At 38.3% G+C, this 13,264-nt stretch overlaps 1 protein-coding gene across 2 annotated transcripts in view; it reads right to left on the bottom strand.

The window, feature by feature from the left end:
• Window positions 1-13,264, bottom strand: part of MFSD14B (major facilitator superfamily domain containing 14B) — a 63,517-nt gene that overhangs the window by 19,191 nt on the left and 31,062 nt on the right. For both annotated transcript variants that reach the window (XM_060101438.1, XM_060101439.1), the window contains exon 4: window positions 780-907. In XM_060101438.1, the coding sequence (XP_059957421.1) occupies window positions 780-907 (128 nt within the window). The remainder of the gene's footprint in view (window positions 1-779; window positions 908-13,264) is intronic.

The raw sequence follows: 13,264 nt of genomic DNA, 5'->3' as shown, positions 1-13,264 counted from the left end.
CAACACATCTGGAACATGACAAATGTTGACATAAAATTCCTATCAGATAATCAAATGAGAGTATTTTCACATGAGCACCCCCCTCCAAAACTATTCATTGCATTTTTTTAAAAAAACCCAAAAAACTGAAACACAAAAACCCTCCATTCTAAAGTATGTTCTTCACATAGGAATAGCATCTCAGCAACAGGAATTTTGGCCAAAATACCATCCTCTGTACTCCAGAAAAACTAAGTTACTGCTCAGGTGCAAATTCCAACCCATTTTTATTAACTAAATAGCCTTGGCTACATGCTAACTATTCTCTCCTTATTTATCATGAAAAAATGAGATCAAATTAAAATTCACATTATGATTTAGAATAGGCTATTGGTCTTAGTACAGTACACACAAAAGTGACTCCTGCCTTTTGATATAAATTATGTTCATGTCAGTGCCCTAGAGCAATGAGCTGACAAAAAACAACACATTTTCAAAGTCAAATGAGCCACAATTGAGTGAGTACAGGGATTGTCTGCCCCCTCCCAGGACCCAATCTTGTAACTTACCTCATGGCAACAACAGCTGCCCTTAGAGACATCTTTTCTTTCTATTTCTTCACCTAAGTCAAGAACTTAGGTGGGCATGATGGCAACTGCCTACTAGCTTTCAGTATTACCGAAGAGTTCAAGTGAAAACACAGGTACAACTGTTTTGCAAAGGTTAAAAAGCACACTGCAGATGTATTGTCCACATGTGACCCAAAACAGACAGTCATGATGGAGGACCTAGCCACTCACCATGGACTGATCCTCATCAGTGGAATTGGGAAGCAGGTGAAGAAGACGGTGCCGAGGAGAAAGGGCTTCCTTCCCCACACATCAGACAGCGCACCTATGAGTGGGGCACTCAGAAAAGAGAGCAGGCCCTGGAGAAGAAAGCAGAAGCAAAGGTCAGATTTATAATGTGATCCCCCAACTACTTGTAATTCTTATTTTCTAAATGCATTTCTAAATGCTCCAATTCATTTCAGTGGCTCCAAAACAGAATAATTTGAAACATTAAATACAACCTGTCATTAAAAAAAAAAATCCTAACAAATCAGTAATCTTTCTGAAATTTGTGTTCATGTTTTTACTGTACTTAACCTACTGGCTCTCTGTGGTCCTCAGAATAAAGTCCAGACTCTTTCACCTGGCATATCAGGCCGTTTGTGACACGATCCCCTCTTACTTCCCAGCTTCTGCTCATCCCTTGGCCCCCTACAGGTCAGCCATGGGGACATTTTTGCAGGATCACAAACACGCCACCGTCCAACCTTCCAGACCGTTCTCACTCTATCCCCTCAACCTAGAATGCAAGTTTCTCCTATCTCCCTCCCTCCTGCTTTGTCAGCTGTTTGAGAGGGAAGAAAGGGATAAGAGCTCGTTTTCTGGGAGAAACTGGAAAAGAGAGGTGATGTAAAATATATACACCCACAGTTGGCCCATAACATGAACATACACCAAGTGTATGGAAAGAAGCCAGACACTTAATTCATTTTAATAAATATGTATAGCATATCTATCACGTGCAAAGCTCTGAATTAACTGGTGAAGTGAAGACACTCTAATGAATACACACCTTCTGCTCCCAAAGGGATGAACTAATAGGGGTAGCAGGATAAGTATGCATATACTAAATGTCCATAAGAAAAGCAGATTTTCTTGCCATCAAACTTAAAGTTCCACTTGCCTGGTGAACTTAGGACAGAGATAATGCAAGTTGCATAAGATGTGAAAGAGTTGAGGCTAAGGGGAAGCAAGAACACCACACATAAGCAAATGAAGTAAAACTCACATTTACCACTTCCTCACAATTTGCCAGTCACTCTGCTGGCTGGCCACTTCCGTATCTATTTCCTTTTTGAAATCATGGCCCTTTGAGGTGGCCACAGGCTTGCCTCTCAGACCCTGTTGGTGCTATCATCCTCCCTTTACATGCTCTGTCTGCACACATGGCCACCACCACCTACATTATGAACAGCTTTGCAATCTCTCTTCTGAGCTCTGTGCCTACAGCCAAATGGACTTCCCTATTTCGACATTTAACATGCACACTGTTCCCTATAAACCTGACCAAACACCCACACTTCCCATCTTTGCTAAGAAGCTGTCGAAAGCTTTCCCATCATCCCTCCACTCCTCAAGGCGATTTTTCAGACCATTCTCTTGTAATGATTTCTCTTTATCCATCCCCTGCTGTGTGACACTCTTCAGCGTTTCTTGCCTGGATTTAAATAAAACTGCTTTCTAACTGCCTCTTGCCCCTGGTCCTAGTTCCCTCCAATCTGTCCTCCACATACTCCCAAGAGCAACCTTGATGAGCTGCAGACTTCCGTTCTTTGATCCTTTGTTTAAAACTCTGCACTGTGCAGAGTTGAAATTCTTTAGCAGGTATTTAATAGGTGAAATAATGAGTGCCTGAACTTTGCTTTTAAATACTACAAATAGAAACTAGGTGATAAGTACATGGGCATTTATTACATTATTCTCTCCTTTTGTGTATTTGAATTTTCATAATACATTTAAAAAATTCCTCAGCATAGCATACAGATAGAACACTCCAACATCTAGCACCTAACACACATCCTCTATGCTTTGTCTATATACAATACTTCTTAGTTTGCTGAACATATACAATACCGTGTTCCTTTGTGCCAAAAGGCTTGCAAAGGCCCTTGTTGTGCCTGTATGCTTCCCACACTTGGACCTGGTAAACTACTACTCATTCTTCTCAACTCTGAGCAAGGAGCACCTCTTCCTCTATTTTTCTTAGCTACTCAAACAGAATTAATCACACTGGTTTTTGAGGGGTGCAAAACAAACAACCCTCCCCCCCACCAGGTACATATTGCTTCTATTATAACTGTAACACTCTATTACAATTACTTGTTATTTGTCTATCTTCTCTATTGGATTAGAAATTGAGATTAAGGTCAGAGGAATGGTTTCTTTCCTTCTCTGTACCCTTGATGCCTATCACAGCGTCTGGTAATAAGGGCTTTCAAAGAGGTTTGGTAAACTGAATAGAACTTTTAAGAGCAAATCAACTGACAGTAGTTTCTAAGGTCACATGGCTGAGAAGAAAAAGAATAGGATTCTAATCCCTTATCAGCCACTAGTAAACTGATGTAAGGGGAGGTGAGAGAAGGTAAACTGATGTAAGGGGAGGTGAGAGAAGACTCAATGGAGGGCAGGCAAGTTGAGGAGAAAAGCATTTTGGCTCCTCTGAAATAAAATATTAATCCATACCCAGGCATCAAACCTTGTAATTTATAAGCCACAGTGGATTTCCAGGGCATTTGGTCTGTTCTTGCATCAAGACAGTTAAATGATCTCCTTTAACTAAGAGCTAAACGACTGCAGAAGCAGGGCTTAAATTCACGACTTGTAACTATCAGTTTCATAAATTTTAGAAACGAAAATCTTTTACGTTGCTTTAAAATTCTCTAAAAATATCAGGGCTTCCCTGGTGGCGCAGTGGTTGAGAATCTGCCTGCCAATGCAGGGGACACGCGTTCGAGCCCTGGTCTGGGAAAATCCCACATGTCGCGGAGCAACTAGGCCTGTGAGCCACAATTACTGAGCCTGCGCGTCTGGAGCCTGCGCTCCGCAACAGGAGAGGCCGCGATAGTGAGAGGCCCGCGCACCGCGATGAAGAGTGGCCCCCACTTGCCGCAACTAGAGAAAGCCCGCACACAGAAACGAAGACCCAACACAGCCATAAATAAATAAATAAAATTAAAAAATATCAAATGCCTGAGTTCTTGGGTAGTATAGAACTGGTCAAGAAAAATACATAAAGAAATTTAAGAGGACAAGGCAGTAGAAGTAACAACCACCACAAAAACAGTAACAAAAACTCTAAACACAAAGAACCCTGGAAAACTTTTTGGACAGTTCTGATTTTAGATTCCATACAATGCTTTAAGATATGGAATGCATGCCATTAAAACAAAGGATATGAGAAGGCCAAGCACTGAAGTTTTATTTAAAATAATGTAGTTTTTACAGATAAAAGATACTGCTATCTAGATTCTGGATTTAAGTTGTAATTTAATCTATTCATTAAGTAATTATTATTTAAATAAAATTCTCAGTGACAACAGATGTTGAAAATACCCTCTGGAAGAACCTACATTTTTATTAAGATGCTAAAATTCAATCTAATAAATACTTGCCTCTTTGGAAAACTTGTATTTCTTAAAAATCAGACTTTCTTCTGTCCCAGAGTTATTTCTTCACTACCCAATCTAGCCCTAGATCCTATCAGGCCACATTATTACAACAGTAGATTGAGAAGGATATTTGTACCTTGATTAGGCAAGTACTTCATCAGTCCTAAAGATGCAGAGCACAATTTGCAAATGAGAACAAAATGTTTAAAAATTAAAACCAGACTGACATCAAGGCCCTAGCCTTTAACACAAATACAGTTGATTCTCGTTATTCACAGAATTAGAGAACACAGAACCATTGTTGCTAGAGGAAACACAAGGTTGGCTTCCTGCAAGCCTCTGGTCACACAGTTGCATTAACTGATCAATACATAACATTGATTAATGTGTGTTTCTGTTTAAAGATGCCTTATTTAATATGTATATTGTTGATTTATTAACAATGAAGTTTCAGCTGACAGCACTATGATTCATGTCTGAATGAGGCTTATCTAACACAGTATTTTCTCCATAAGGTACATCAAGGTCCTCCTGCATTTAGAAATACTTGACAACACTTTGGCACTACACTTGGGGCCATTTTAAACAGAGAAATTGTCAACAAAAGGAACAAAAATGCAAAACATATGGCATTACATGGACTGCAAAAAGGACATGTTTATAGTATGAGACCTGAAACAAGAAGAGAGAATGTCCCCTTGTTCAACCTCAGCTGGAAACTCACAGTTGGGCAACTCAAATTCCCTCCTTATGCCATACATAAACGAACGTGAAAGCACTGTATTGATTTGGGGGTTACAAATAAATTTAGCGAGTAGGCAGATCTGCAAATATGAAATCCAGGAAAAATGAGGACCGAATGTACTAAGCCATGCTATCGTGGCCCAACGAACACTGGATAAAACACGGTGTGTAGGAGCCTAGGTGTGGATGGCAAAATTAACCAACAGTTAATACGTCACTTTTGTAAATTAGCTTCCCAGTCCAACAGGTTTTTAAGGTGGCATAATTAATTGGCCAGTAATTCTGACATGGCTTTACTGGCTCCAATTTGACAAAACAGCAATTAAAGCTTATTGTTCAATTAAACACAATTATCCAATAAACTTTTTTTTTTTTCTTTTTTTTTTTTTTTTCTTTTTGCGGTATGTGGGCCTCTCACTGTTGTGGCCTCTCCCGTTGCGGAGCACAGGCTCCGGATGCGCAGGCCCAGCGGCCATGGCTCACGGGCCCAGCCGCTCCGCGGCATATGGGATCCTCCCAGACCGGGGCACGAACCCGTATCCCCTGCATCGGCAGGCGGACTCTTAACCACTTGCGCCACCAGGGAGGCCCCAATAAACTTTTTAAAGCATACAAAGAATAGCAAATACAACTCATCTGAAGCAAAAGTACATGAATTTTATACTTTATATAGCCATCATAAAGGTTTTAAGCATAAGTTTTCCTTAACATATGCAGTTGGCAAACATTTGACTAAAATAATTGGGTCAATACCCTTAAAAAGTTTTAAGACTAAAAAAATTTTTTTGTTTTCCTTCAAATATTTTAATTAACTTTGCAACTGAGTTTGAGGGAGCAATGGTACCACCAATGAAGAATAAAGTACAGTTATTTAACTACTTCTGAAAATTTTCATTTTTCCATGAAAAAGTTCGCATCTTATGACAACTTTTCAGTATCCTTTATAAGCCGCAAGGAACCTGCAACATATAGACATAGTTTACCCCAAAATTATATTCATTCACTTTGATTTTTCATACAGTATTTTACTAATAATGACTTTTATCTCTTTCACTTCTTAAAAGGACATCAAAGAGAAAATTTCACACTAATAGAATTGTGGTTTTTATTTACATAACTGACAAATGCAAATCCTTTCCTATAAAAAAACAGTACTAAAACAGGGGTCACCTTTCAGACCTAGGACCCAGTAAGACCTTGTACAGTACACAGCTTCCCTTCCCAGGGTGCATAACAATCAGTTTAACAGGGAAAATGAGAAATATGATCCACAAAGTGACTTTAGTTCAACTGAAGTCCGGGAAAGGGAATTTGTGAAGCATGAAGAAAGTCTAAGAACAGCTGGTAATCCTGAGACTTCAAGGGAAGAACAATATGGGAAAGAGGGCTGGAGTGTTTTCTTTTGGAGAAAAGGGGATGGATGTAGGGAAGATTCACTGAAAGCAGAAACAAAAGCATATGAAAGTGCAATTAAATTTAATTAAAACATAAAGAAACAGACTGTCACAGGCTTTCCCTTAATCTTAGAAGTAGTAGGGCCATTACTTCAAATTGATTACAAGAAAGAATAACAGCTAGCATTCCTATATGCCAAACTGTTCTATGCCTTTCACACAAATGTCTTACCTTCTGAGATGGGTACTATTAGGGTAAGTAACTAGCCTAAGGCTCAGGGCTCATAAGCAGTAGAAGCGGGATTCAGCTCAGGTGTGAGGTGGCTCTAGGACCTGAGACTAACCTATAAGCCCATAATTCAAACCAATTATTACACGTTTTTTTTTTAATGACATTTTAGTGTCTCTATCCTGAAGCATATAAAGTACCAGACTTATCTACTTGTGAATTCTCTAAAACATGTTTTAATAAATGGATAAATTAGAAGCTTGTTATAAAAAACTAAAATTTGTGAAGTCCCCTCTCTCAAGTAGGTTGTTTTAACAACTTTATTTACAGATAATTAAAAGGATAGTCTTTATCCAAGTTCCTGTCCAAATTAAGAAAGAATTATTCTGTGCGTGCGTGCGTGTGTGTGTGTGTGTGTGTGTGTGTGTGTGTGTATGCAAAGCACTTCGGTACTTAGTAATCCTAAAGAGTAGCTATAAGAGGTATCTTTAAAGGTATCTTGTTTTTTATTTTTATTTTTTTAAAATTCTTACAAACATCAGCCAACAGTTTCTCTGTGTGCTTATGCTATGCGCTGCTTCATGATTTAATTCATTAAATAGCAGGATGAGACAGCTCAGCAGCAATTCCTAAGATTAGAGAAACTCTTGACATATTAAATGTCCCCAGATGAGTGTCCTGGTAGATCTACATGGCCATCTCCTTGATCAGACTTGACCATCAAGTCTAGACTAAGAAGCACTGCATGTGAACTTCTGTGGCCAAGCCCTGGGATGGATTGCTGGGTCTTCTACTTTTTCGCCTTTCCCACCCCCTGCTGCCTAGACAAGATTAAAGCTGAATGCTACAGAGGTATCTTCTTCATATCAATTGATCCAGGAGTAAATCAACCCTGGGCATCTGGCCCACTTAGTTTTAGTTTGGGACACTTATGAAGATATCTAGTTTTGTATTAAATATAAAACATGCTAAAGAAGGAAGCTTCAAGAAGTTTCAAGGTAGCCATTGGGCAATCAGACCAGCTGGTCTTCATGAAAAAATGATTACAGTCACTCTATCTGCTCATGTTAACCAGCAGTAATACCTAGACTTCATCTACTAACTCAAACCACAGCATCTCAGTCTGCTATACTTCCAATGAAGTGTAGCCAAAACTATAATACTTTAGTGGTTAATTTTATGTGTCAGTTTGGCTAGGCTATAGTACTGAGTTATTTAATCAAATACTAGTGTGGGTGTTGCTGTGACAGTATTTTGTAGATGTGGTCTGACATCTACAATCAGTTGGCTTTAAAGTACAGGGTATTACCCTCAATAATATGGAAGTCTCATTTAATCAGCTGAAGTCCTTAAGAGCAAAATCTGAGGTTTCCAGTAGAAGAAAGAATTCTGCCTCAGGACTGTAGCATTAACTCCTGCTTGAGTTTCCAGCCTGCCAACCTGCCCTACATATTTCAGACTTGCCAGCCCCACAATCATGTGAGCCAATTCCTTAAAATAAACCTCTTTATATATATTCTATTGGTCTTATTTCTCTGGAGAACGCTAACTTCTTATTGCTAGTCACATAACAATGTCTACCATATGTTTCAATTCCATAAAAATAAAAACTGCTATTGAAAAATGTTTGGAGAGTAGGACTTTCAAAATCTGAGAAGAGGGATCAACTGTGAGTTTTTCCCTTTATAATTGTTAATATGAACAGGTACTTAAACTAATAATCATTAAAATGAGAGGATTATCATAAAATAAAGTACATCATTTAAAAATAAAGAACTGAACAATCCTCATTAGAAAAATAAACAATAAGCAAAGAACTTGAAGGCACTTCATAAAAGTAGCCAGCAAATAATGTAAAAATACCCAACCTCACTTGAAATCAAAGAAATACAAATATAATTACATTGAGACATCATTTTCAAGCTTATCAGATTAGTGAAGATCTGAAAAGTAATACTTGTACTAGACCATGGTGAAACAGATACACACACTGTTGATGGACGTGTGAAATGGCACAATTGCTCTAGGAGATAATGTGGTACTATATATTCAAGATCTTTTAAAATGTCCAAACTTTTCTACTCACTAGTTATACCTTTACAACTCTATTTTTTTTGGGAAAACAATAAAAAATGTAAAGATTTATTTTTAAAAAGTTGTTACAGAATTATCTTCAGTAGTTTGAAATTAGAAACCACTTATATAGGGAAATGGATAAATAAATTATGGCATATTCATACAATAGAATAGTATATGTATAACCACTTCAAATACAGGCAGTTTTTGCTTTGCATGGTAGTACAGGACTGAAAAAAAATGTGCAAGCTGAAACCATGTAAAGTGATTTTAATCAATGGGAAAAACTAATTTATTCTATGACATTTAGGAATTTTTGTCAGAACACTGAAAACTTTTTTACTATCAGTTATACATGTTTAGTGAAATGAAAAAAATAGTAAAACTATCAATAGTATTTATTTAGTACACTGTAATCTAAAACATTAAGAATTAAAGTGTTTTATTTCTTTGTAAAAAACTTATGAAGAGTCATTTGAACAGTGCTTGTCTTCTTTGTAAGGCATATAACGTATGATGCACAGTATCTTCTTTGCTTTGGAAAACTGTCATATGCCTTTTTAAGTTTGGATCAGCTTCCAACATTTATCCTTTGTGCTTTCAGTGTCATGCAATATCATCTCTGAGAGCTCTTTTATTTTATTTTTTTAACATCTTTATTGGAGTATAATTGCTTTACAATAGTGTGTTAGCTTCTGCTTTATAACAAAGTGAATCAGTTATACATATACATATGGCCCCATATCTCTTCCCTCGTGCGTCTCCCTCCCTCCCACCCTCCCTATCCCACCCCTCTAGGTGGTCACAAAGCACCGAGCTGATCTCCCTGTGCTATGTGGCTGCTTCCCACTAGCTAGCTATTTTACGTTTGGTAGTGTATATAAGTCCAAGCTTTTTGCTGGCATCACTTCCTCTGGGACATCTTTATCCTTTTCATCACAACCATTTTCCTCATTTATGCTGATAAGTTTATCTTCACTAAGTTACTTTGGCTACACATCTAGAGTCTCTCCAACCAGCTGGTTCTTCTATAATTCCTCTGAGGTTCTATATGAATCCCACTTCCAGCATTATCACTATTTATTTCTTTACTGCATTCTCATCCTTGTTGGCCAATTCCTTCTTTCGATGACCCATTTTTGTAAACTGTCATGTGGGTTTATCACTGGATCAAGGAGGCAACACAATGGCATGTTTTGTTGTACGTGCATGAACTAAGATGCACAGTGACCGGTCACCAACACTTTTAAATGCCGTGACTGGTTATGATGTGCATCTGTTATTTATGTAGTGTTTTGTGAATTGAGGAGTTAGCAGCAGTTTGTATTTTATGCAGCTACTCACAGTTAATACACCATGGTAATGGAATTCTGAATTGTGCTGAACTGGGAGACTCACGTTATATAACCGAACTGTGGTAACTGAAATTTGTGCATACTGGAACATGCAAGAGGGGGCTGCCTGTATTTTATGTAGTTCTAATGTTATGGGGAAATTACTATGATATAATTAGTGACCGCTGATACAAGAAAAAAAAGATACACGGTTAAAGTCTCTGAGTAAGCTGGATCTTGACTATATAAAAATGCATAGAAAAAGACTGGAAAGAAATGTTATTTCAACAGTATTTACTTAGTGCCTACCATGTGCCAAGAACTGTTCTAGGTGCTGGGGACATCAATGAGCAAAGTGGACAAAAATCCATGTCTTTAAGAAGCTTCCAGTCTAAAAGAGGAGGGGTGATGAGAACACATAATATTAAGATAAGATAAAGCAAAATATACAGCATGTCAGAGGTAAGATAATGCTTTGAAGAAAAAGCAGAGAAGGGGGATTGGGAGTGATGAGAACTGGACACATTATTCAAGATGGTAGTCCGTGAAGGCTTCACTGAAAAATGACATCTGGGTGAAGAGCTGAGGGGTTAAGGAGCGAAGCCTGCCAAAATCTGGGGAAAAGCAAGCAGAAAAAATAGTACCTGCAAAGCCCTCAGGCAAGCACTGGCTGAGGAAGCTGTGGCTGCAGCAAGGTCAGCAGGAAGCGGAGGAGAGAACAGCGATGACACCAAAGGAGAAAACAGGGTATGGGTGAGGTTGGTTAAGAAGAGTGCCACAAACTGGCTTATATTTTATCATGATCTCTACTGAATGGTGACCAGGTACTGTTTTGATTATAGTTCTATTGTGAAGGTAGGATCACAGAACTTGCTGATGGATTGGGTTTGGGATACGGAAGAGAAAGAAGACTGATTCCAGGAATTTTGGCGTAAGCAAGAATGGCATGACCAGTAACTGATATGAGGAAGACTTATGGGTTGGTCAGACTGGAGGGGAAGACCAGGATCTTAGTTTTGGAGCTGTTAACTTTGAGGTACTTATTAGGCAAGGAAATAGAGATGTCAATTAGGCAACTGGATAGACAAGTTCCGGCCCAAGGTCTAGGAAGATATTTATTTGAGAGTTGAAAGTGAGTAAGTCTGACGATACCACCAAGGGAGTAAGTGTAGAGATAAAAGAAATTGTTGTCCATGGCTTCAGCCACCCATCTGTCAGAAGTCTAGGAGATGAGGAACATATACTACTTGTCAGAAACAGGGTTAAGTAAGAAGTTAATTTAAAAACAATTTAAAAAAACTCAAGTTACCATATGACCCAGCATTTCTACTCCTAAGTATGTACCTAGAATGAAGTGAAAACATATGTCCACATGAAAACCTGTACACAAATGTTCACAGCAGCATTATTCACAATAATCAAAAACTAGAAACAGGGGCTTCCCTGGTGGCGCAGTGGTTGGGAGTCTGCCTGCCGGTGCAGGGGACACGGGTTCGTGCCCCGGTCCGGGAGGATCCCACATGCTGCGGAGAGGCTGGGCCCGTGAGCCATGGCCGCTGAGCCTGCGCGTCTGGGGCCTGTGCTCCACGGCGGGGGAGGCCACGGCAGTGAGAGGCCCACGTGCCACACACACACACACACAAAAACTAGAAACAACCCCAAATGTCTATTCACTGATAAATGGATAAACTGTGGTATATCCATATAGTAAAATATTATTTGGCCATAAAAAGAATGGAGTACTAATATGTGCTACAACACAGGTGAACCTTGAAAACATTATAAGTGAGGGAAGTCAGTCACAAAAGAACATACTGTATGACTCTATTTACATGAAATGTCCAGAACAGACAAATCTATAGAGACAAAAGGTAGATTTGTGCTTGCTTAACACTGAAGAGGTTGGGGGAAATGAGAAATGACTACTCATCAGTACAGAATTTCTTTCAGGGGCAATGAAAGTGTTCTAAAATTGTGTGCTGATGGCTACACAACTTTGTGAATATATTAAAAACCACTGAATGTACACTTTAAGTGGGTGACTTGCATGATAGGTGAATTATATCTCAATAAAGCTGCTGCAATAACCAAAACCAAAACCAAAAACAAACAAACAACTCCAAAACTAAAACTGGAGAATTCACAAAACAGAACTGGTTACTCTTGCATCCTTTATTGATGCTCACCCCAAATCTAAACCTTCTCTTCCATGCATTATGATAGTAAACTTACAAAGTAAAAGTTAACTGTAGAAAATCTACAGAGATAAACAAAATACATAAAGAAGAAAATTAAAAATCATCCATAAGTCCACATGCTTTCAAACTTCAGGTTTGAAATCATTTTCCCCCCTGCTTATTTACATTTATTTTGGTCAAAACACACTTGAAACCATACGGTATAGTTGTATATCCTTTTTGTTTCACACATTACATGGTGTTCTTCAAACACATGTTCTTTATATGCCTGTATTACATTATATGGCTATACCACAACTTTTTTTTTTTTTTTGGATCACAGGCCCAGCCGCTCTGCGGCATGTGGGATCTTCTCGGACCGGGGCACGAACCCGTGTCCCCTGCATTGGCAGGCGGACTCTCAACCACTGCACCACCAGGGAAGCCCCCACAACGTATTTATTCTTTTAATTTTAAGGCATTTAAAAAGTTTCTATGTTTACTATTACAAATAGCCCTTTACCCAAACCTCTGAATAACTCTATTTGATAAGAACAACTTTCTAGAAATGGAATTACTTTGTTAAAATATGTGAATATTTTTAACTCTTAAAATACTGCCTTCCAGAAGAGCTGTATTTATCCTGTCATCAACAGTGCACGGGGACCCAGTTTACCACAAACTGAACTAGTTCTTGTCAGTTTAAAATTTTTTCCAGTGTGTATGTAAAAATATTACCTCATTTAATTTGGGACTTACTGCTTATTAGTGATAAACTTATTTTCACACTGACATCTTTTGTAAACTGCCAAGTTACACCCTTCTTTGCCCTTCTGGGATATCAGTCATTTTCCTACGGTTTTACTTTGAGAGTGCTTTTATGTATTCCTCCTTTTATTATCAATAACATTTTGTCATTTGTATTTTCAGTTTGATGAAGGTGGCTTTGACTTACCAAAGTCAAAATATTGATGTAAATGACTCAGTTTTTTCCTTTATGAATTTTTTCTGAAAAAAGAAAATCTTTCCCCAAACTGGTAAGAAAAATGGTCACCAAGATTTCCTTCTAATAGTTTTTGCTTTTTATGTACTCTTCTTTGCAACATTTACTG

The sequence above is a fragment of the Mesoplodon densirostris genome, chromosome 6 (assembly GCF_025265405.1).
Source record: "Mesoplodon densirostris isolate mMesDen1 chromosome 6, mMesDen1 primary haplotype, whole genome shotgun sequence".
Lineage (NCBI taxonomy): Eukaryota > Metazoa > Chordata > Mammalia > Artiodactyla > Ziphiidae > Mesoplodon > Mesoplodon densirostris.
The sequence above is the reverse complement of the archived record's forward strand: the minus strand, read 5'-3'. Positions and strand labels throughout refer to the sequence as shown.